At 45.0% G+C, this 24044-nt stretch overlaps 1 protein-coding gene across 1 annotated transcript in view; it reads right to left on the bottom strand.

Moving 5' to 3' along the window:
* Nucleotides 1-4052: 4052 nt before the first annotated feature.
* The window catches only part of adgb (androglobin), a 139099-nt gene continuing 119107 nt past the window's right edge, over nucleotides 4053-24044 (bottom strand). The window contains exons 31-37 of the mRNA XM_070435854.1: nucleotides 23475-23586; nucleotides 17402-17559; nucleotides 10883-11038; nucleotides 10669-10759; nucleotides 10411-10528; nucleotides 5441-5624; nucleotides 4053-5096 (exon numbers count right to left, since the gene is read on the bottom strand). Coding sequence (XP_070291955.1) covers nucleotides 4905-5096; nucleotides 5441-5624; nucleotides 10411-10528; nucleotides 10669-10759; nucleotides 10883-11038; nucleotides 17402-17559; nucleotides 23475-23586 — 1011 coding nt within the window. The 3' untranslated portion in view covers nucleotides 4053-4904. The remainder of the gene's footprint in view (nucleotides 5097-5440; nucleotides 5625-10410; nucleotides 10529-10668; nucleotides 10760-10882; nucleotides 11039-17401; nucleotides 17560-23474; nucleotides 23587-24044) is intronic.

Raw genomic sequence — 24044 nt, 5'->3', positions numbered from 1 at the left:
CATTCTCTCAACCAGTWTGTAAACATTATTAAAGTGACCAGTGTTCTATGTCTAGGTGRATAGGGAGCAGCCTCTAAGGTGCAGGAATGAGTAACCGGGTGGTGGTCATCTAGTGACTAGGTTCAGGGCAGAGGCCAGCTAGTGATGGCAATTTAACAGTCTGATGGCCTTGAGATTGAAGCTGTGTTTCAGTCTCTCGGTGCCAGCTTTGATGCACCAGTACTGTGCCATCTTACATGTACGATGCCATCTTACACCCAAAATCCTATTTTCCCCAACCCCTATCCTAACTGTAAGCCTAAATCCTAACCCTAAAATAGCTTTTTTCCTCGTGGGGACCGGAAAAATATATTTTCCTAGTTTTACTAGGGACTTCTGGTCCCCACAAGGATAGTAAAAATAAAACACCCCCCCCCCCCAGTCCCTAAAGTCATGTTTGATCTCCTGAGTGACAGACAGCTGCCAATCCCACCCCTGGTGTGATTGACAGTCTTCCCCTCTCTCCTGTCTCTTCCTGTTCTACCCCAGGAAGCAGCTGGACGATCGATGGGCAGAACACAGGGATTTACCACAACGTGTCTCCACTCCACTGTCCATCCATTGACCCCCTGGGTTGTTTGACCTTCTGTCCAGCTCTCTACAAGGACTAGTCACTTAAAGTAGATACMGAGGTCCAACCTGGCATCCGGTGTAGACGTAACATAGCAAACATAAATCCAGGACACTGCAATTAGTATATGTTATGCTTCGTAAGGTATGTATTAATTTGTGGGAAACTGAATACATTCAACCGAAATGTGTCTTCCGCATTTAACCCAACCCCTCTGAATCAGAGGCGCGGYGGGTTGCCTTAATCGATGTCCATGGGGCCCTGGGAGCAGTTGTTGTTGGGGGTTAACTGCCTTGCTCAAGGGTAGAACGGCAGATTTGTCCAACTTGCCGGCTCAGGGATTCGAACCAGCAACCTTTTGGTTACTGGCCCAATGCTCTTAACCGCTAGGCTAGCGGTTGTGATCCAGCATTCATTTTGTATGATATGTTATMAATTACAATTTTTATGATCTATTACGAATTGCAATTTGTACAATATGTTCCGAATTTGCAAAACGTCTGATATGTTACACATTCCTAATGTTAGGAAGGTGGCTAACTTTAGCTAGCCTAGGGGTTAAGGTTGGGGTTAGGGGAAGCTAACATGCTAAGTAGTTGCAAAGTAGCAAAAAAATTGTAAGTATTTGCAAAGTTGCCAATTAGCTAAAATGCTACAGTTGTCCATGATGATTTGAACACASAACCTTGGGTTGCTAGACGTTCACATTACACGCTCACCCATCGAGGCTGACCAACAACCTTACTTTCATTTTTGCTTTAAATAACCTTCTGTCTAACCATACCAAACGTACAATATCATACTAACTTGAGTGTCTCGGATTTACATTTACTATGTCTCGTCTATGAGACCAGGCTGGGAGGTCCAATGGGAATCATATCTGCAAAAAGAGATCAAAGGCTTGTCACAGCATTAACAGTTAGATTGTTAATACATTCTGATGAGGATGTGTCTGCTTGTCTGTTTGCWGCACCATTTTGTATTTTCCTCAGCTGTGACCTTATCGTTGTGTTCACTCCTCCTGTATTTCTGACATTCAGCTAATTTGTGCTTTTCTCTCTGTTTTCCACCCTCATTTATTTGACATCTTGCTGTGTTATTGCTCCTGTGTGTCTTACACTCTGCTCCTTGACTGGGCATCAGGGAGACAGATGAGGCTCAGGGGGAGTAACAGGGAAGGTAGAGCAGAGAAGGATTACTGAGGTGAAACTGCATCCAGGTCAGCATTTCTTTGCTACTAGTCTGGGGTGCTGTCCAACTTTCATCATTTTGACGATAGAAAAAAATGAAGATGTGTGTGTGTGTGAGAGTGTGTTAGGATGTGTCGGATTACTGCAGTAAAACCTTGGTCTCAATCCTGGAAGCCTACCTTCTCCTGTCTACGGTGCAATTGTTCCATAAAACATCAAGGCTCTGGCACCCTGCCTAACCCTCCTCATCAAACAGGGCTGAGAAGTAGTCCTCTCTCTCTCTCTCTGGTGACAAAAGACTGTACCCCCTGGAGGATTTACATTCCCAGAGGGCCGTGCTGCAGCACAATGTGGAACCAGCAATCCAAATGACCCTCTCCCACCTCACTGAGCTCACAGAGGAGTCTGTGTGTGTGTGTGTGTGTGTGTGTGTGTGAGTCAACCAACCAAATACAATGTGAAGTGCCTTGAGATCTTGTTAAAAGAGCTATACAAAATTGCAGGAAGATTCAGTACTTCCTGTGTAAGTGTGTGACGCAGTAAATGTGTGAATGGGTCAGGAAGTACGGAGTCAGAATGTATGGATATATTGACAGGTTGAATGAGTCATCCCCTTTGTTATTCTCTCCCTGTCGGTGTCAAAGACTAGCAAGTATGAGCGAATACCTTCTGACCAGCCGATACATGTCCTTCTGTATGTAGATGGGTGACTCAACGATTCCTATTTGTCACGGTGCTCAGCAGGGAGGGATAAGGGGTTCCAAAGCAAACACGTCACTCAAGGACTGCTCTGTGTGTGTGTTGCTCCTGTTTCACTTGATTTCATCATCCCTTTCTCTACGCCTCCAATTAAGCCCCACACAGATTCTCTCGTTTCACACTGACACATTTAGTCAGACACACACACACACACACARYCYRATARACACACAACTAGGCTAGACCTCCCTTCTGCTCAAGGTTGTTCCATAGTTACCCTTCCCTCACAACATATTTATATCAAATCATAAACACAACAGCTGCCGACTTACAGAACAGACGGCTTTACAATTAATGCACACGTCGATGGCAATTACACTGTTATGGGATTTCATAATAAAAAGGACAGGTTTGCCATCGTGCTTTTCACTGAAAGAAGTTAAACAAGCTGCTGCATCTGGAGAAAGACACACTCAACATGCTCAAGAGTCTGCCAGGCATACAAGGTTTTCCTGCACCTCAGTGGAAAGGGAAACAAACCAAGAGAAAAACGGAAAATAACAATGATGATTTGAAAAGGAGAAATGAAAAGCGAGGGAGAGCGGAGGAGAAGGGAGGGAAGCAGGGAATGCTCTGTGCCTGGAACAGGGCTTAGTGGATTAGCTCCGTCATGCGGCTACGAGGGGAAATAAGGGTTGTGTTGGCTGGATGAGGCCTGACTGCCAGGCTGAACACACACACACACAGTCTGGACAGCACAGGCCTATGTGAGTACACTCTCTTATTACGGTCTACCGCTAGCTGGAACACACACTGACTAACATGATACATACGTACATATGTAAAACTATTGTCACACAATGTAGAGGTCTGTGGTGACCTTGCCTACAATAACGACACAGTCATGTGGTGTTGTTGTAGGCCATAGAACGTGCCAGAATTCTCCATAAGGATGTGTGAGGTGAGCCATCTACAACCAAACAATGGAATAGCTCTGTACACCCTTGCACCGCTGACTCAACCTGCAACACACGCACGTACATTTGCATGCATGAACATGTGCACTCACACGATAATATCTTCTGGCACAAAATGTACTATTCGTTGTTGTCAACCTTGAGAATCCCATAGGATTTCGAAGGCTTTTTGATTAGAGCACTGATGAGGATTTATTAAGCATTWACACCACTAGATGGCACCATTGCCCCTTTCTTTTTCATTTGATTTCCCATTCCTCAGCAGACAGTCACCTGACCAGGACTACACTGACTGGGCTCTCCTCTCCTCGGGACTGTTTGAATACTTTATAAATGCAGCCTCCCTTCCTACCTTCCCTGAAGTCATCATGAATCTGAGTTGATTGGTGGAAGTAATAAGGCACCAGTTTGCTTTCACCTATTCAGTCACTTCTAGATCTGTGCTTACCTCAAGAGAACAAGCAAGGATGCATCTCTGAATTTGTAAGTCGCTCTGGATAAGAGCGTCTGCTAAATGACTTAAATGTAAATGTAAATGAAGTATTGGACTATGAGCCATTGTCTACCTGTGAGAAGCTGTACCAAAGATGTTACGATTGTTGATACAGGCTTTGACTGTACCACTGTCTCCAACTCAGGGCATCAGAGCTGTATATGTTGATGATCAACAGATAATACMTGTAGGTCAAACATATTCTCTGTTTACTTCTACTTTGACCAAAGCTTGTTTGCCTGCCATCAACCCCACCACACTACCATTGATCAGCAAGGTGGGCTTATTGGGAATGAACCAAACCAGGCTGCAATACGAATGGTGCGAGGCAGTCTTAACCAACCAATCAGTCAGTCAGCCAGCCCATAAGATGTTTGGTTGAGCCCAACACTTGTGTCTTCCATTGATCYGGTGATCCGGTCAATACTGTGACCTTCGAAACTGCAGATGAATATAAAAGTAAAAACAATCATGTGTAGGTATTAAAGATGTCCCTGGCGTTCTTTATAGGGAAGTGATCAATATTTGAGGAAATGACTGGCAARTGGGTTCTATGCATTTTCCATTTCTGTCATTCTGATGTCTGCAATATGTTTTCTTGCAATTGGCAAGATGTTTCACTGTATAGAGGAGTTACGAGTAGGCGTCCTGAGGTTTGAGTCCTCCAGATAGCTGACACAGTGTTTTAATGACAGACAGAAAGAACAGACAACATTGCAGCACTATCAGAATCAGACTGGAATAACAAATACATGTGAATAGTATTTAATGAAGCACTATTTGCAATAAAATTATATTTTCTAAACACTGAAGTAAAAACAATTTAGGTGAATATTGCTCTCTATAAATATTGCTCTATATCATAACGACTGACTCAGATTGGCTGACAATCAAGGAGGAGGAGTTGGGGACAGTGATGGCGTTACCCAATGGGATCACTTCTTCTTGCTGGCACTCTTGGCCTGCTTGCTGGGTTGCTGGGCGGCGTTCTTCTCTAGCTCCACCTGCCTGGCGGCCTCCAGAGCCACCTCTTCCTCCTCCTGACGACGAAGCTCCGCCTCCAGTAGCCGGTTTCGGAACACCTCCCGGGCCGCCAGCACCTTCTGACGCTGCACTCCCAACGCCACCTGGACAGAGAGAGGGGGAAGGGGACAAAGAAGGCGGAAGAGAGAAGGACAGAGAGAAAGACAAAGAGAGACGATCAACTGATATCCTAGCCTCACGAGCTGCTTGATCTCGCGAGCTTCCACAAATGGCGAACCGTTCATGTAAGCTCGCGAGATCAAGCGGCTCGGAGGTCTACTGATATCCCGTCCTGTCCCTTTTCCTCTCAAAGTCATAACAGTATGAATCATAGTTTTACACAGTTGGGGCAGAGTTGTTCTGTTCTCTGTGTTGTGTGTACGTGTGTGTATGTGTGTGTGCACGTARCTGTGCGTTATATGTACAACCCTGTTAACCCTGTGCTGACCTGTAGGCCGTCGTACATCTCCAGCTGGCGTCTCTTGAGCTCCTTCCTGTTAGCCTGCTCCTGCCTGCGGTGTTCCAGCACAGTGTCTCTGACCAACCTGAAGCCCTGGATCTGCTCTAAGCGTTCCCTCCGCTGGGCCTCCTCCATCACCTGGTCCTTCAGGACAGGAACCTCCCGCTGCCTCCTACACAGCAGAGCACAGCACACAGGGCAACATGCTTAGTTAGGTAGAATATCTGGGGCCAGATGTATCAAGCGTCTCAGAGTAGGAGGGCTGATTTAGCCTCCGTTTTGCCTTTTAGATCATCATGGAAAAGATTACATGGACAAAGGGGACCTGGGGCTGGATTCACAAAACATTACCTGTGAAAAAACGTAAGAAGTTTCTTAKATGCAATTCCTCAAAATGTTCTTAGGAATTCGTCGTTTTCTTAGGAACTTCGTAAATATCTTTCTTAAGAACGTCATAAATATCTTATGTGGGATTGACATTAGTAACGTGCTTGAAACCAATAAATAAGCCTATGTGACAGGGATGATCGGATTTAGTTATTTTTCCACACATTATAGCCATCAGGCTAGCTATATCAAAATKAAAAATGGATAACCAAGAAAAGAGATTGAAGTGAAGGTGGAGGAAATAGCAGCCAGGAAAAGGTTGCTGTTGGGGAGACTTGATAACTGTGGGGTTACTGCAAAGACCAAAAAAGAAAGGATGGACGAGAGTGGCCGAGTCTGTCTCTGCCGTCGGGGGTATGGCAAGGGACAGTGACGCCGTAAAAAAGAAGTGGTCCGACAACAAGTCGGCTGCTAAGAAGAAGGGAGATGAGAGACCATTCACGTGGACKAGCTGGAGGAGAAGGTGTCGTCCATCATAGAGATGGTAGTAGAGGGACTGCACGACCGGTAAGTTAGTTAGCTTGCTAACGTGTAAAGACATTATASCCAACATAGCTAACGACATTAACATTAGCTAAGCTAGCCATGTTCTTCTTTGCAAATTGACAAGATAACGCCYGCTATTTAACACTTCTAGAATATTGTAATATCTTGTTAATTACTAGCTAGCTAGGTAATGCGTGTTTCATTTGTATTCTTGCTGTATTTAAATATCCGGTCGCCAACTGTGTCTGTGGCGCAAGAAAACGTTCATGGTTACAAACGTATCCATTCGTCTCAAGACACGGGTTCAGCTGTCCTAAAGTTAAGCACATTTCCAAGGAGAAATCTTAAAGCATTATTTTCAAGAATCCCATTTCAWGGGAAGAAACTTAGGAAAAACCTTAAGAACATTTCCAATAACTTTATTGAGGAATAGCAACTTTGCTTAACTTTCTTCTTAAGTCTATAGTTAAGGATGGCAGTTAAGAAGAAATATCTTCTAATTTTTATGGATGTATCCAAATAAATGTTACTAGAAAACAGAAATATCTTCTTAAGAAGGTTTTGTGAATCTGGTTGCTGATCCTAGATCAGCACTCCTATTCTGAGACTGGTACATACACACAATGGTCAATATGAAACAGACACATATGAAAGACATTGAAACAGAGAACATTTCCTTATCATAAGCATTTATCTGAAGTAAGACTATGATACAATTTGAATTTGAATACTAGAACAATAGTAAAAAGTAGAGGGAGCAAGAGGGCCAAAGATACAGTGGGGAGGACAAGTAGAAATGGGAATGCAAGGATTAGGCGAGGGAGTACAAGAACGATCAAAAGGATCATCCGAGTACACATTCCCCTCCCCTCCATAGATGAACTCATAAACTGCATATCGTAGACCTTTCCTTGTCTCCTATCCCAGATCCCACACCCTCTCCCAACACACACACACCCTCTGTCCCTCCCTCCCTCTGAGATGCCCATCTATCCTCATACTGCATGGAAGGATAGACGATGCACTAGGCTGGTGTATGATGAGATGTCAGAAATAGACTGTAGGATAGTGCTGCAGAGTCGAGGCGTCTGGTCAGGGCCAGGTATGACTGAGCGTAGTATGTCTCCTGGGGCCCGGGGAGGAGAGGTGAGGTGGGTGAGGTATTTAAAGGTTGATTAGAAAAGGCTAAATATGGCTGTCTATTTCCCATACACTGAGGGGGGGGGGGGGGGGGGGAGGGGGGCTAATGGACTTAGGATGGTTAATGAACATCACCCTCTCTGCCCTCTGAGTGTTCCTGTGTGTCTGGAAGAGTGTGTGTGTCTAAAAGTGAGTGTGTGTGTGTCTGCAATTGTGTGTTTGCAGGTGTGTGTGATTCAGGGCGGGTGACTACAGCCATTAACCAGAGGAGCAGACGGCAGCACACACACACACATTGGGACAAAGGGGGTGGGCTGGGGAGGGGTGAAGAGAGGGGCACGTCTCACAGGAGTGGCGGGCTTATTGGAACCCCAAAATAGCTCCTTAATTAATAAAGCCAAAATTCATCCCATTTATCATGTAGAACCAGCAGAGTAGAGAGGAGAATGGGAGAGAGAGGAGAGGATAGAGGAGATCTGTAGAATCCTTGCTGTCTGTCTCTCCGACATTTGCGACATTGTTTCAATGTTCTAATTTGATCTCCAGCTGTCCCATAGTGATCAATGTGTCGGGCGAAATTTGCGCCTCATTAGTTAATTTTTATGGATGTATCCAAATAAATGTTACTAGAAAACAGCTTAAACAAATACAAATGCAGCTACATTGCTGTTATTCTGGCTGCACTTTTTGACTTGGCTGTAAGTTAGCCGTAGTTGGCTAGCTAGCAAGCAAGGGATAAGAACGTTGCCAGTCAGTATGGCAATGGAACATTTAGAATGAACGACTGCATCACGTCCATAGATACAGAACAAAAAGACTGAACGACTGGGTCACGTCTCTGACAACCGAACTGATAGAACGAACGACCAGCCGGCTTGGGTAGCAACCCTAGATTTGTATCGGGACTACATCTCGTGGAAGGATGAAATTAATCAAATAATCAAAATAAAGTTTAATGAAAATTTGTCAAGCATTATTTAAATATGTTGGTAACCAGTTGTATAAAAGTGATAATCCCCTCAAAGCCTGTGCATTCGGAAAGTATTCAGGCCCCTTGAGTTTTTCCACATTTTGTTACGTTACAGCTATGTTTAAAAATTTATAAATATAGTGGCTTCCGTCTGGCCAATATAGTGGCTTCCGTCTGGCCATTCTACCATAAAAGCCTGATTGGTTGAGTGCTGCAGAGATGGTTGTCCTTCTGGAAGGTTCTCCCATTTCCACAGAGGAACTCTTTCAGAGTGACCATTGAGTTTTTGGTCACCTCCCTGACCAAGGCCCTTCTCCCCCAATTGCTCAGTTTGGCCGGGCAGCCAGCTCTAGGAAGAGTCTTGGTGGTTTCAAAGTTCTTCCATTTAAGAATGATGGAGGCCACTGTGTTCTTGGGGACCTTCAATTCTGCCAAAATGTTTGGGTACCCTTCCCCAAATTTGTGCCTCGACACACTCCTGTCTCGGAGCTCCATGGCTTGGTTTTAGCTCTGACATGCACTGTCAACTGTGGGACCTTATATAGACAGGTGTGTGCCTTTCCAAATCATGTCCAATCAATTGAATTCACCACAGGTGGACTCCAATCAAGTTGTAGAAACATCTCAAGATGATCAATGGAAACAGGATGCACCTGAGCTCAACTTCCAGTCTCATAGCAAACAGTCTGAATACTTGGTATGGTATGTTAAGGTATGGTTAAGGTAAATAAGGTATGTTTTTATTTTTTTTATATATTTGTCAAATTTAAAAAAGATATATGTTTTTGCTTTGTCATGATGTGGTATTGTGTGTAGACCGATGAGGGAAAACATTTACTTGATCCATTTTAGAATAAAGCTGCKACAAAACAAAATGTGGAAAAAGTCAATGGGTCTGAAAACTTTCCAAATGCACTGTGTTCAGCCGTGCCAATATATCCTCCAAACAACGGCTTCGAGGGCATTATCACTTAAATAGAGGCGTGTAATCTTGTCATGCTGTTGTTTAAAGCTCTAATGGAAGCTGGGGTTGCAACCCCAGAGAGGACCAGAAAGAAAAGCTAGCGAGGCTAAACCTGCTGATGTATGGAGACTGGGAGGGCTGCTGAGTAGTGCAGGGCACACACACACACACACACACACACACACACACACACAACACACACACACCACAACACAACATTACACACACACATACTCACACACACACACACACACAACACACCACACACAAGCACAACCACACACGACGACACAAACTCTCCTCTGAAGGACGGAGAGCTAGTAGACGGAAGACATTCTATCCACTATTGCCTTCAGCAGAGGAAAATTAAACAGTGTTTTTGAACAAACACACTGAGTAATAGTGTCCAGGGCTAAGCTACAGACTGGAATTATCCCCCTCTCACCTTCTACCCCTGTAACTCCGGGTCAATAAAATGTGTTTCTCTATTCATGACAGAGTCCACAGAACAGCTGCATAAAAACTCCATTGATTATAACCCATTATCTATGACGAGGAAGGATAACATGTGAGGGTGCATTAGACACTGATCGCACYCACAACAGAGAGCCATGGTGCAGATGAAAACAGCTTGTCCAGTGACAGCAGGAAATGAGCCAGGACTGTGTATCACCTCCAGACCCTGCAAAGAGGGACCTATACACTGGGCTTGTCTGGGGTGGTGAGGGGACACATCACATTACTGTGGGTTACTGAGAGATGAAACTAGGGTCACAGAGGGGACTGGAGACGAAGGGGAGAAAAGGGCAGGACAGCTGGTTAAATGGCTTCAGTGGATTGTACTCTATGGGTCAGACCCCTTTCCCTCTTACCAAACTGGAAAAACATATCACCAAAAGCAGTAATGCAGAGGAGTGAAAAAGTGAGAGAGAGAGCGAGAGAGAGAGAGATAGAGAGTGAGGGGAGGGAGGAATGGAGGAGAGTGAATTATACTGAGAGAGAGTGAGAGACCTGATGAAGGGGGTGTAGTCCATAGGTAAGTGGTGCTGGGAGGGATCTGGTTGGCTGAGGAGAGCCAGCTCCTGATTGGACGGACTCATATGAGCATCAGGAGACTGGGAGTGGATAGCTGCAGGAGAACCAGAAAAAGACACATCACTAAACCTACTGTTCATAACAGGTGACCATTCCTTTCATCAACTGTTCTACAAAAGACTGCATAAAATGAAATACTCAGAGATGTGTAGGTGAGTTTGCAGAGTGTGGTACCTGGCTCTCCACTCTCTGTCCCATCAGTGGGTGTGTGTGCATTGGCCCCACGTAGGAGTTTGTTAATGAACTGTAGTCTGGACTGGAGGGCCTGAAACACATTACAACATCCTCAATACTGTTACATATCTATTACTATTGATTAATACTCAATCACCATGTCATGAGAGAGAGAAACAAAAAAAGGAGAGAGACACTATAGAGTTTGTTCTACCTTGATACACCTGCCAGGCTCAGCGGTCTCCCAGGCCTGTTTCATAGCTCTGATTTCATCCAGTCTCTCTGTGTCCTTCCTCACCTCGATTACCTCCGCATCACACTGGTCACTCACCACACGCAGCGTCCAGTAAGGCTTCGACTGATCCAGGCTCTACACACACACAGACGGACGTGAATACACACCCAAACACACACATACACAAATAGCCTTCGTAAGCTTCAAGGGGAGGTTACAGATATCTCCCAAAATCTCTTTCTTTTTGGCGCTATGGCCAGCCAGTCTTGCATAAAGAGAGAAGAGACACAACTCCAAGTCATGATGTATCCACCTGTCTATCTCATCCATGCACATAATGGGGATCATTTCTCAGCTCATCTATTCACAAAATCATATCCGCTCTCCCTCTTTCAGCTCGTGCTGCATCAACGGTGCAGCAAAACAACGGCTACGTCAAAATTGAAATTTAGTCAAGGAGAGCGCTTTCAGAGAATTCTGCCTTTCAAATGGCATTGTCTTTCGTGGTTGTGACAAATAGACAGTGGAGAAAAGCAATTACATAGGGAGCAGAGCATAGTCAGAGCTACAGCTGTAGTTAGGTCTATTAAAACAATACAGGGTTGCCTCCCGAGTGGCGCAGCGGTCGAAGGCACTGTACCGCAGTGCAAGGGGTGTCACGTTCCTGACCTGTTTTCTGTTAGTTTTGTATGTGTTAGTTGGTCAGGACGTGAGTTTGGGTGGGCAGTCTATGTTTTCTGTTTCTATGTTGGTTTAAAGGGTGACCTAATATGGCTCTCAATTAGAGGCAGGTGTTTTTCATTTCCTCTGATTGAGAGTCATATTAAGGTAGGTGTTTTCACACGGTTTGTTTGTGGGTGGTTGTCTCCTGTGTCTGTGTCTATGTTACACCATACGGGACTGTTTCGTGCGTTCGTCATTTTGTGTAGTCATTTTCCTGTTCGTGTTTTCTTCGTGTTTCATGTAAGTTCGTRGTCCAGGTCTGTCTACATCGTTTTGTTGTTTTGTAATATATCAAGTGTTCTTCGTGTGTTTAGTTCGTCTTGTAAATAAATCATTATGTATTCACAACCCGCTGCGCACTTGTCGATATCACTACTCCATCCTGCTTCGTATGAAAGAGGAGGAGGAACACCGTTACAGAACCACCACACCAAATAACCAGAACCAAGCAGCAGTGTAACGGAGGAAGGGACAACGCAAGAAGGAGGAATGGACATGGGAGGATGTTTGGACAGTAAAGGTTGCTAACATGGGAGGAGATCCTGGCTGGAAGGGATCGCCTCCCATGGAACAGCTGGAGGCACTGAGGAGGCAGAGGCAACCGGAGAAGGGAACCGGCGTTATGAGGGGACGCGTCTAGCACGGAAGCCCGAAAAGCCCGTGAGTACTACCCAAAAATGTATTGGGGGGTGGCTAAGAGGTAGTGGCCAAGGGCAGGTAGGAGCCTGCGCCACTTCCAGGCTAACCGTGGAGAGCGGGAGTACGGGCAGACACCGTGTTACGCAGTAGAGCGCACGGTGTCTCCTGTACGTGTGCATAGCCCGGTGCGGGTTATTCCACCTCCCCGCACTGGTAGGGCTAGATTGAGTATTGAGCCGGATGTCATGAAGCCGGCCTACATATCTGGCCACCAGTACGTCTCTTTGGGCGGCTTACATGGCACCAGCCTTACGCATGGTGTCCCCGTTCGCCTACATAGCCCGGTGCGGGTTATTCACTCCCCGCATGGTCGGGCGACGGGGAGCATTCACCAGGTAAGGTTGGGCAGGCTCAATGCTCAAGGGAGCCAGTACGCTTGCACGGTCGGTATTTCCGGCGCTACCTCCCGCCCCAGCCCAGTACACCAGTGCCTACACTACCACCAGGTTTCCAGTGCGTCTCCAGAGCCTGTTCCTCCTCCACGCACTCTCCCTATGGTGCGTGTCTCCAGCCCAGTGCCTCCAGTTCCGGCACCACGCATAAGCCACTGTGCGTCTCCAGAGCCCTGTACACACTGTTCTTCTCCCTTACTCGTCCTGATGTGCGTGCACTCAGCCCGGTGCACCAGTGCCGGTACAACGTACAGGCCTATAGTGCGCTTCGAGAGGTCAGTGTGCTGTCCCTGCTCCCCGCACTAGGCTTGAAGTGCGTGTCTCCAGTCCGGTGCTCCAGTTCCGGCACCCACGTACCAGGCCTACAGTGCGTCTCAGCCGGCCAGAGTCTGCGTCTGCCCAACGGCGCCTGAACTGTCCGTCTGCCAAGCGCGCATGAACTGCCCGTCTGTATTGAGCTTCAAAGCCCGTCTGCCATGAGCTCAGAGCTTCGCCAGACAGGGCCGCTAGAGCCTTCCGCGTGAGACAGGAGCGCTAGAGCTTTCGCCAGACAGGAGCAGCCAAAGCCTTCCGCTAGACAGGATCAGTCTGAGCCATCCGTCTCCGCAGCGCCATCTGAGCCATCCGTTCCTTGAGCCATCCGTCTCCCCAGCGCCGTCTGAGCCATCCGTCTCCTCAGCGCCATCTGAGCCATCCGTCTCCCGCCGTCTGAGCCATCCGTCTCCCAGCGCTCTGAGCCATCCGTCTCCCAGCCCGTCTGAGCCATCCGTCTGTCCCGAGCCATTGGAGCGCCCGTCTGTCCGAGCGGTCAGAGCCGTTAGTCAGTCAGGAGCCGCTAGAGCCATTCGCAGACAGGATCTGCCAGAGCGCCAACCAGACAGGATCTGCAGAGCCCAACAGACAGGATCTGCCAGAGCCGCCAACCAGACAGATCTGCAACAGAGAGATGCAGAGCCGCCAACCAGACAGGATCTGCCAGAGCCGCGCAACCAGACAGGATCTGCCAGAGCCGCAAACGAGACGGATCTACGCAGAGCGCCAAGACAGGATGTCAGAGCCGCCAGCGAGCACATGAGCGTCCAGAGAGTCAGCCAGCCAGAAGAACGTCCAGAGAGCGTCAGCCAGCCTGACGTGCAGAGCCGTCAGCGCCATGAGCGTCCAGAGCCGTCAGCCAGCTATGAGCGCCAGAGCCGTCAGCAGTCATGAGCTGCCTCAGCCAAGCGGCCATTAATCCAGAACTGCCCCTCAGTCCAGAGCTGTCTCTCTGTCCGGAGCTGCCTTTCAGTCCGGAGTTGCCCCTCTATCCTGAGCTACCTCTCTATCCTGACTACCTCTCTGTCCTGTGCTAATTCTCTGTCCTGAACTACTTATCCGGTGCTGCCCTTGTCTCGATGTTACCAGGAAATTAAGTGGGTGGAATAGGAGGGTGTCAGTCGTAGGGGAAACAGAAGCTGGGATTGACTATGGTGGGTGGGGACCTCGCCAAGAGCCTGAGCCACCACCGTGGTCAGATGCCACCCAGACCCTCCCTAAACTTTGTGCTGGTGCGCCCGGAGTTCACTTAAGGGGGGGGTTATGTCACGTTCCTGACCTGTTTTCTGTTAGTTTTGTATGTGTTAGTTGGTCAGGATGTGAGTTTGGGTGGGCAGTCTATGTTTTCTGTTTCTATGTTGGTTTAAAGGGTGACCTAATATGGTCTCAATTAGGCAGGTGTTTTTCATTTCCTCTGATTGAGAGTCATTAAGGTAGGTGTTTTACACACGGTTTGTTTGTGGGTGGTTGTCTCCTGTGTCTGTGTCTATGTTACACCATACGGGACTTTTTGTGCGTTCGTCATTTTGTGTAGTCATTTTCCTGTTCGTGTTTTCTTGTGTTTCATGTAGTTCGTTGTCCAGGTCTGTCTACATCGTTTTGTTGTTTTGTAATATATCAAGTGTTCTTCGTGTGTTTAGTTTCGTCTTGTAAATAAATCATTGTATGTATTCAACCCGTGCGCCTTGGTCGAATCACTACTCCTCCTCTTCGTATGAGAGGAGGAGGAAACCGTTACAAGGGGCCTCACTAAGACCTGGGTGCCCAGGGTGTGTTGCAGCTGGCTGCAACCGGGAGACCCATAAGGCGGTGCACAATTGGCCTACGTCGTCCGTTTCAGGGAATGGTTTGGCCGGCATGTCCTTATCCAATCGCGCTTTAGCGACTCCTTGTGGCGGGCAGGTGCATGCACGCTGACCTCGGTCGCCATGGTGTTTCCTCCGACACATTGGTGGGGCTGGCTTCGGCTTAAGCAAGCATTGTGTTAAGAAGCATTGCGGCTTGGCGGGGTCATGTTTCGGAGGACGCAAGGCTCTCGACCTTCGGCTCTCCGAGTCCGTACAGGAGTTGCAGCAATGGAACAAGACTATACCATTGGATTTCACGAAAATTGAGGAGAAAAACGGGTCAAAAGTATTATATATAATAATAAATATATATTTAATATCCAATATAAGTTTGGTTGATCCTGTGTTTTATTAATAAAGAAGGGGTTCATAAGAGATAGGACAACAAGATAGTATAATAAGAAGAAAAAGAATAAAGGAGGAAAAATGTAAAAGATTTTTTAAATCTTACGATGTGGTTAAATGAAAATCGAGATTTACAGTACAGTCAAAAGTTTGGACACACCGACTCATTCAAGGGTTTTTCTTTATTTTTACTATGTTCTACATTGTAGAATAATAGTGAAAATATCAAAACAATGAAATAACAAGTGTTAAATCAAAATAGATTTTAGATTCTTCAAAGTAGCCACCATTTGCCTTGATGACAGCTTTGCACACTCTTGGCATCCTCTCAACCAGCGTCACTTGGAATGCTTTTCCAACAGTCTTGAAGGAGTTCCCACATATGCTGAGCACTTGTTGGCTGCTTTTCCTCCACTCTGCGGTCCAACTCATCCCAAACCATCTCAATGGGTTGAGGTCGGGTGATTGTGGAGACCTGGTCATCTGATGCAGCACTCCATCACTCTCCTTCTTGGTCAAAAAGCCCTTACACAGCCTGGAGGTGTGTTGGGTCATTGTCATGTTAAAAACAAATAATAGTCCCACTAAGCGCAAACCAGATGGGATGGCGTATCGCTGTAGAATGCTGTGGTAGCCATGCTTGTTAAGTGTGCCTTGAATTCGAAATAAATCACAGCGCCCCACACCATCACAGTGGGAACCACACATGCGGAGATCATTCGTTCATCTACTCTGCGTCTCACAAAGACACAGAGGTTGGAACCAAAATTAAAAAATTTGGACTCGTCAGACCAAAGGACAGATCTCCACCGGTCTACCGGTGTTTCTTGGCCCAAGCAAGTCCCTTCCTCTTATTGGTGTCCTTTAGCAGTGGTTTCTTCGCTGCAATTCGACCATGAAGGCCTGATTCACGCAGTCTCTTCTAAACAGTTGCTGTTGAGATGTGTCTGTTACTTGAACTCTGTGAAGCCTTTATTTGGGCTGCAATTTCTGAGGATGGTAAATATAATGAACTTAACCTCTGCAGTAGAGATAACTCTGGGTCCTCCTTTCCTGTGGCAGTCCTCAGGAGAGCCAGTTTCATAATTTCTTTTTGATCTTTGCACTCCGGGATCTCTACTTGCACATTCATCTTCTGCACATCTATCACTCCAGTGTTTAATTGCTAAATTGTAATTACTTCACCACTATGGCCTATTTATTATCTTACCTCATTTGCACACACTGTATATATACTTTTCGATTGTGTTATTGACTGTATGTTTCTATATTCCATGTGTAAGTCTGTGTTGTTGTTTGTGTCGCACTGCTTTGCTTTATCTTGCCCAGGTGGCAGTTGTAAATGAGAACTTGTTCTCAACTAGCCTACCTGGTTAAATAAAGGTGAAATTAAAAAAATAAAAGAATAGCGCTTGATGGTTTTTGCGACTGCACTTGAAGAAACTTTCAGAGTTCTAGAAAAGTTCTGCATTGACTGACATTCATGTCTTAAAGTAATGGACTGTCGTTTCTCTTTMCTCATTTGAGCTGTTCTTGCCATAATATGGACTTGGTCTTTTACCACATAAGGCTATGTTCTGCATACCAACCCTACCTTGTCACAACACAACTGATTGGCTCAAATGCATTAAGGAAAGAAATTCCACAAATTAACTTTTAACAAGGCACACCTGTTAATTGAAATGCATTCCAGGTGACTACCTCATGATGCTGGTTGAGAAAATGCCAAGAGTGTACAAAGCTTTCATCAAGGCAATGGGTGGCTACTTTGAAGAATCTCAAATATATTTTGATTTGTTTAACACTTTTTTTAGGTACTCCGTAATTCCATGTGTTATTTCGTAGTTTTGGTTTCTTCACTATTATTCTACAATGTAGAAAATAGTAAAAACAAAGAAAAACCCTGGAATAAGTAGGTGTGTCCAAACTTTTGCCTGGTACTCTATACCCAATACAGGGATTGAGATAATAGAATACACTTATTAGGTTAGTCAGAGGCTTTTATCCAAAGCTACAGGTAACACAACCAATTAGTAGATGCACAACTAATACTTTGAATGCTAAAGGAACAACTAGGTTATTATCAAGTAATGTGCATATTTCGCTTTATAATGTCTATGTAAACAGCGTAGGGTATAATAATCAGTGGTGGTCAGCTGTCAGTTTGTAGTGTTACCTACCGTTTCCATCCTGGAGCCAGGCTTGGCTGGGGGTTTGTCCTTGTCCTTGTCACCTTTGCCCTTGCGACTGCCCTTGGGGGTAGATGACTTCTGGCCCTCGCTGCTCTGGGCTTCACCACTGACCGGAGTTGCCGGGTCCTCATGCTTCTCCCCGTGCACTATGACCAAGGACCAATGAGAAAAGAGGTCAACGATCAGATGGTCAGTAGCAGGACAGATACACGCACTGAACCTATCAATCAAATGAACCTATCAATCAAATMAAATCAATCAAATGTATTTGTATAGCTCTTATTACAAATACATACAGTGGCTTGCGAAAGTATTCACCCTCCCTTGGCATCATTCCCATTTTATTGCCTTACAACCTGTAATTAAAATAGACTTGTTGGGGTGTTTGTATCATTTGATTTACACAACATGCCTACCACTTTGAAGATGCAACATTTTTTGAAACATACAAGAAATAAGACAAAAAAACAGAAACTTGAGCGTGCATAACTATTCACCCCCCCAAAGTCAATTCTTTGTAGATCCACCTTTCGCAGCTCTGTGGAGTGTACGGCCTAAAGTGGTCCTTTGGACAGATACTCCAATCTCCGCTGTGGAGCTTTGCAGCTCCTTCAGGGTTATCTTTGGTCTCTTTGTTACCTCTCTGATTAATGCCCTCCTTGCCTGGTCTGTGAGTTTTGGTGTGCGGCCCTCTCTTGGCAGGTTTGTTGTGGTGCCATATTCTATCCATTTTTTAATAATGGATTTAATGGTGCTCCGTGGGATGTTCAAAGTTTCTGATATTTTTTAGAACCCAACCCTGATCTGTACTTCCCCACAACTTGACATGTTTGGAGAGCTCATTGGTCTTCATGGTGCCGCTTGCTTGGTGGTGCCCCTTGCTTAGTGGTGTTGCAGACTCTGGGGCCTTTCAGAACAGGTGTATATATACTGAGATCATGTGACAGATCACTGTGACACTTAGATGCACACAGGTGGACTTTATTAAGGTAATTGGTTGGCACACAGATCTTATTTAGGGGCGTCATAGCAAAGGGGGTGAATACATATGCACGCACCACTTTCAGGTTTTTATTATTATTATTTTTTCTTTTTATAGTTATATTTTCTTTTCACTTCACCAATTTGGACTATTTTGTTCATGTCCATTACATGAAATCCAAATAAAAAATCTATTTAAATTACAGGTTGTAATGAAACAAAATAGGAAAACGCCAAGGGGATGAATACTTTTGTAAGGCACTGTACAGTATGTCAAAAAAAGGATTCAGCAATCCAAGCCTTATAAATACATTGGTATTTTAAAACTTTTTAGTCTTGATTAGAGATTATGTGAGAGTATTCTGTGCATTATTCTGTGAGAGTATTCTGCACGTTATTCTTGAGAGTATTCTGTGCATTATTCTGTGAGAGTATTCTGCACGTTATTATGTGAGAGTATTTCTGTGCATTATTCTGTGCGAAGTATTCTGCACTTATTCTGTGAGTTATTCTGTGAGAGTAATCGTGCATTATTCTGTGAGAGTATTCTGCACGTTATTATGTGAGAGTATTCTGTGCATTATTCTGTGCGAGTATTCTGCACGTTTATGTGAGAGTATTCTGTGCATTATTCTGTGAGAGTATTCTGCACGTTTATATGTGAGAGTATTCTGTGCATTATTCTGTGCGAGTATTCTGCACGTATTCTGTGAGTTATTCTGTAGAGTAATCTGTGCATTGTGTATCTCACTTGTTTAGGTCTGTATTCCTGTCAAGGTCTGATGCCTTCCTGCTGTTTACACAGTGGAATCACAACACATGGCAACAATCAAGCCATTCCAAACAACATMTCCACAAGGGAACGCCATTTGTGCAATACCATAATTGCTCTGAAAAACAACCAGCGTGCATTTCCAATTCTGCTTGYCGGGGCATTAAATGAAAAGCAATTATCCAGCCATTAAAATTACGCAAAATTGTGTTTTTAATCCAAAAAGTATTGTGACCAATTTAGTCATTCGCATTAGTCCGTTCACACTCTATTGACTGAAGATTAAGCGTCCATGGACACAGTGTGCGTGCTAGATGGCACTGTTGCACAGTGTTGGCTACTACTACTGTAAGTCAATGCAACGCTACTGCTGCTATTCTCCAAGTCCCCCTTTTCCAATAGAAATGARTGATAATCCCTCATTTTAATTGACAATCTGCCACACGTACTGAAGTGGTTGATAGCTACAGAGCATGATGCTCACCACACCCAGTCATTGTGTTCACATCTCAACACTACCAATAACATCCCTATCCAGTAAAACCCCCCCGCTGTTTTCACATATCACAGACAATAATATCAAGGAAGTGAAACCATGGCAATGGCTAGCAGTGCTGCGCCACAGACCTAGCTTGGAAATCGCCCTGTACTACAGTGCATTCGGAAAGTATTACGAACCCTTGACTTTTTCAACATTTTGTTACGCTACAGCCTTATTTTAAAATTGATTAAATTGTTTTTTCCCCCCATTATCAATCTACACATAATACCCCATAATGACAAAGCAAAAAAAGGTTTTAGAAATGTATAACACGTGTAAAACATGAATATTCAGACCCTTTACTCAGTACCTTGTTGTAGCACCTTTGGCAGCGATTACAGCCTTGAGTCTTCTTGGGTATGACGCTACCGTCATTGTAAAAAATMKTTTGTTCTTAACTGACTTTCCTAGTTAAAGTAAGGTTAAATAAATGTTTTCATAAAAATACAAGTTGGCACACCTGTATTTGAGGAGTTTCTCCCATTCTTCTCTGCAGATCCTCTTAAGCTCTGTCAGGTTGGATGGGGAGCGTGACGGCAAAACCATTTTCAGGTCTTTCCAGAGATGTTCGATTGGGTTCAAGTCTGGGCTCTGGCTGGGCCACTCAAGGACATTCAGAGACTTGTCCTCAAGCCACTCCTGCGTTGTCTTGGCTGTGTGCTTAGGATGGTTGTCCTGTTGGAAGGTGAACATTCACCCCAGTCTGAGGTCCTGAGCGATCTTGGAGCAGGCTTCATCAAGAACCTCTCTGTACTTTGCTCTGTTCATCTTTCCCTCGATCCTGACTAGTCTCCCAAACCGTTCCGCTGAAAAACATGACCACAGCATGATGCTGCCCCCACCATGCTTCACCATAGGGATTCCCTCCAGACATGACACTTGGCATTCAGGCTAAGGATAATCTTGGTTTCATCAGACCAGAGAATCTTGTTTCTCATGGTCTGAGAGTCCTTTAGGTGCCTTTTGGCAAACTCCAAGCGGGCTGTCATGTGCCTTTTACTGAGGAGTGGCTTCCGTCTGGCAACTCTACCATAAAGGCTTGATAGGTGGAGTGCTGCAGAGATGGTTGTCCTTCTGGAAGGTTCTCCCATTTCCACAGAGAAACTCTGGAGTTCTGTCAGAGTGACCATCGGGTCCTTGGTCACCTCCCTGACTAAAGCCCTTCTCCCCSGATTGCTCAGTTTGGCCGGTCGGCCAGCTCTAGGAAGAGTCTTGGTGGTTTCAAACTTCTTCCATTRAAGAATGYTGGAGGCCARTGTGTTCTTGGGGACCTTCAACTCTGCATTACTTTTTTGGTACCCTTCCCCAGATCTGTGCCTCGACACAATCCTGRCTCGGAGCTCTTCCTTCCGTTGCTTGGTTTTAGCTCTGWCATGCACTGTCAACTGTAGGACCTTATATAGACCAATATGTGCCTTCCCAAATCATGTCCAATCAATTGAATTTACCACAGGTGGACTCTAAACAAGTTGTAGAAACATCTCAAGGATGATCAATGAAAACKGGATGCACCCGAGCTCAATTTCGAGTCTCATAGCAAAGGGTCTGAATACTTATGTAAATAAGGTATTTGTTTTTAATACATTTGCAAAACYTTCCAAAAACCTGATTTTGCGTTGTCATTATGGGTTATTGTGTGTAGATTGATGAGGAAAACATTTTCTTTMATCAATTTTAGAATAAGGCTGTAACGTAACTAAATGTGGAAAAAGGGGTRTGAACACTTTCTGAATGSACTGTATYTACAGTGTGGAAGAGTTATTTGTCATCGGTCTGTACACTTATATCCAACCTGTATCCTAACGAGAAAATAAACTTTGCCCTCCTTTAAGTAAACAAGCAGTCATGTTTCAATCACATGCATCAAGCAGCCCATGTCCTAGTCATTTAACCAGGACCAAGTCAATGAAGAACCTGCTATCATTCTCAGTGTATTGAGGTGTTGGCTGAGGGGCTTCAACGGCCAGTAGCAGCTACAAAGAGAGCATGTCGTAACCACGAGCTGTTCCCACACCGCTGAGACACAGAGTTAAACTGGGCGAAATTAATTCACTTTCCTGCTGCCAAGATATTTCCCAGGGTACCAGGGGGCAAGAAGCCAACTTAATTTGACTTCATGACCCAGTTTCACTGGCTTATTGGAAAACTAGGGGGGGGCACACACACACCCCTGCACACACAGAAAACTCAGTAACCCAGTCATGTTTTTTACACTAGCGACCAGCACTTTAAAACATTATGTCATATCTATTAGACAAATAGGACTCTCTTTTCCTTTAGAATCAATACACACATACCGCGGTAGGCATGAAAATTCACGACTGCCTCAATGGACACTGACACACACGCACATGCATACAGAGTGAACCTGATTTTCTGCTGTGCAAACTGAATGGGTATAGGAGTTACTTTCCAGATTYCAAAATTGAGAAGACAAAAAGGAATTCTAATATTATTAGGCAAACAATTATCTTCAGGCAATCATGCAAATCTGACTGCATTCACCTAGTCTCACCTCCCCCTCACCCCACCAATATCAATCCCTCAATTKATTTATCCCGTAAGAATGTTAACCTTTCGGAGTTTTTGTTTCTTCTTTGTGCAGCATACAAAGTCATCTGGGAGGCAGAAGTGATGACACAGGGTTATTGCCTCATTCAGAGGGTTCACTGGGCCTCCCAAATCACATCTAGTGATTTGCTAAATCAATCAATCAATCAAATATATTTATAAAGCCCTTCTTACATCAGCTGATGTCACAAAGTGCTGTACAGAAACCCAGCCTAAAACCCCAAACAGCAAGCAATGCAGGTGTAGAAGCACGGTGGCTAGGAAAAACTCCCTAGAAAGGCCAAAACCTAGGAAGAAACATAGAGAGGAACCAGGCTATGAGGGGTGGCCAGTCCTCTTCTGGCTGTGCCGGGTGGAGATTATAACAGAACATGGCCAAGATTTTCAAATGTTCATAGATGACCAGCAGGGTCAAATAATAATAATCACAGCTATATTCATCTGCCTTTCATTAGGGATTTGATTAAAGCTCCATGGCTAGTCACAGGGAGAACAGACAGACCTGCCTGCCTGCTGRATATCTGGCACATTTCAGATGCAACATGCAAAATACGCTCGGGAAAACAAACACAGGGATGCAACATCCGATCAGGATTCAGAGGAAAAGATCGGGGGCTTCTGAAATGCAATATGTAATATGGAAATGTAATTACTAACCTCGTGCATATTGGGGGCATTATCTGAATTGCAATATGAATGAATAATACGATTCCAACCCAAATAGTCAGTATATTTTAAAGTAAAGTTGAAACCTGACCCAAAATAACCCCAATATCTCTTTGGGATATTAGCCTATTGCTTCAGACAGCAGAGMAGTGTTCCTGCCCACAGATGGGGTGAAGTGAGGTGACCAGAGTGGACAAACTGTGTCACTGGCTAGTGAGTAACTGTCCGAGACAGAGGAGAAGATTCAAACTCTTTTTTTTGTCTGGGACAAAATTCAAGAACACAGTACAGGTCATATCCCCCTTCATGTCATTCACTCCCGCAGATTACAAACAAATTTGTCGGTGGGACSTGGATGGCCTTTCTTAATGTCTGTGCAGAAGAGAATATTATAATTCTGAGCCTCTCATTTGCTGCTGGGCTCTCTCTGTGGAAGGATTGTGGGTATTGCGCATTTGTGATTTTCTGGTGTGTTCTCTATGGGGCCTGCTGAAGGGGATTGTGCATCTATGAGTGGCTGGTGTGAGTACCTTTCATCTCGTTCCTCTCCAGGTCCCTGAGCGTATGGACGAAGGCCATCTGAGAGTTGTCGAGAGCCCAGCTCTTATGCAACACCTCCGCCACCACTATGTACCTATGGCCCTGAGAGAACGAGAGACAACAGTCATCAACAACATAAACAACAACACACACAAACAAGTACACCTCTGCCTGCCCTGCGCTATACACACGACCTTCAAATTCAGGGAATACAGTCAACAATTATAGCTATAGCAGTTATAGCATTTCGGTCTGAGACGAGAGAGAAACATCATAACAACAACACAACCACCACAGATAAACATCAGCAGCACCTAAGCCACAGTTAGTGATACAGTATGTACTGAGTCACAGAGATAGAGACACAGTAAATATCACATTTAGTTCGTTTTTCCTTTGTGATGATTTAGATACATGTATGACATAGTTCTAACAGTATGCTGTTTAGAGTGGTGTAAAAGCAGTTTGCCAGTGAGCATCAATATGTTAGTGTAGGGGCCACCAGCATCTTGATCATTGACTGGGGCTCCAAGCCACTATAATCCTGATCAATACCTCAT

The sequence above is a fragment of the Salvelinus sp. IW2-2015 genome, linkage group LG28 (genome assembly GCF_002910315.2).
Source record: "Salvelinus sp. IW2-2015 linkage group LG28, ASM291031v2, whole genome shotgun sequence".
In the NCBI taxonomy this organism is placed as follows: Eukaryota; Metazoa; Chordata; class Actinopteri; order Salmoniformes; family Salmonidae; genus Salvelinus; species Salvelinus sp. IW2-2015.
This window is presented reverse-complemented; position numbering and strand designations above follow the sequence as displayed.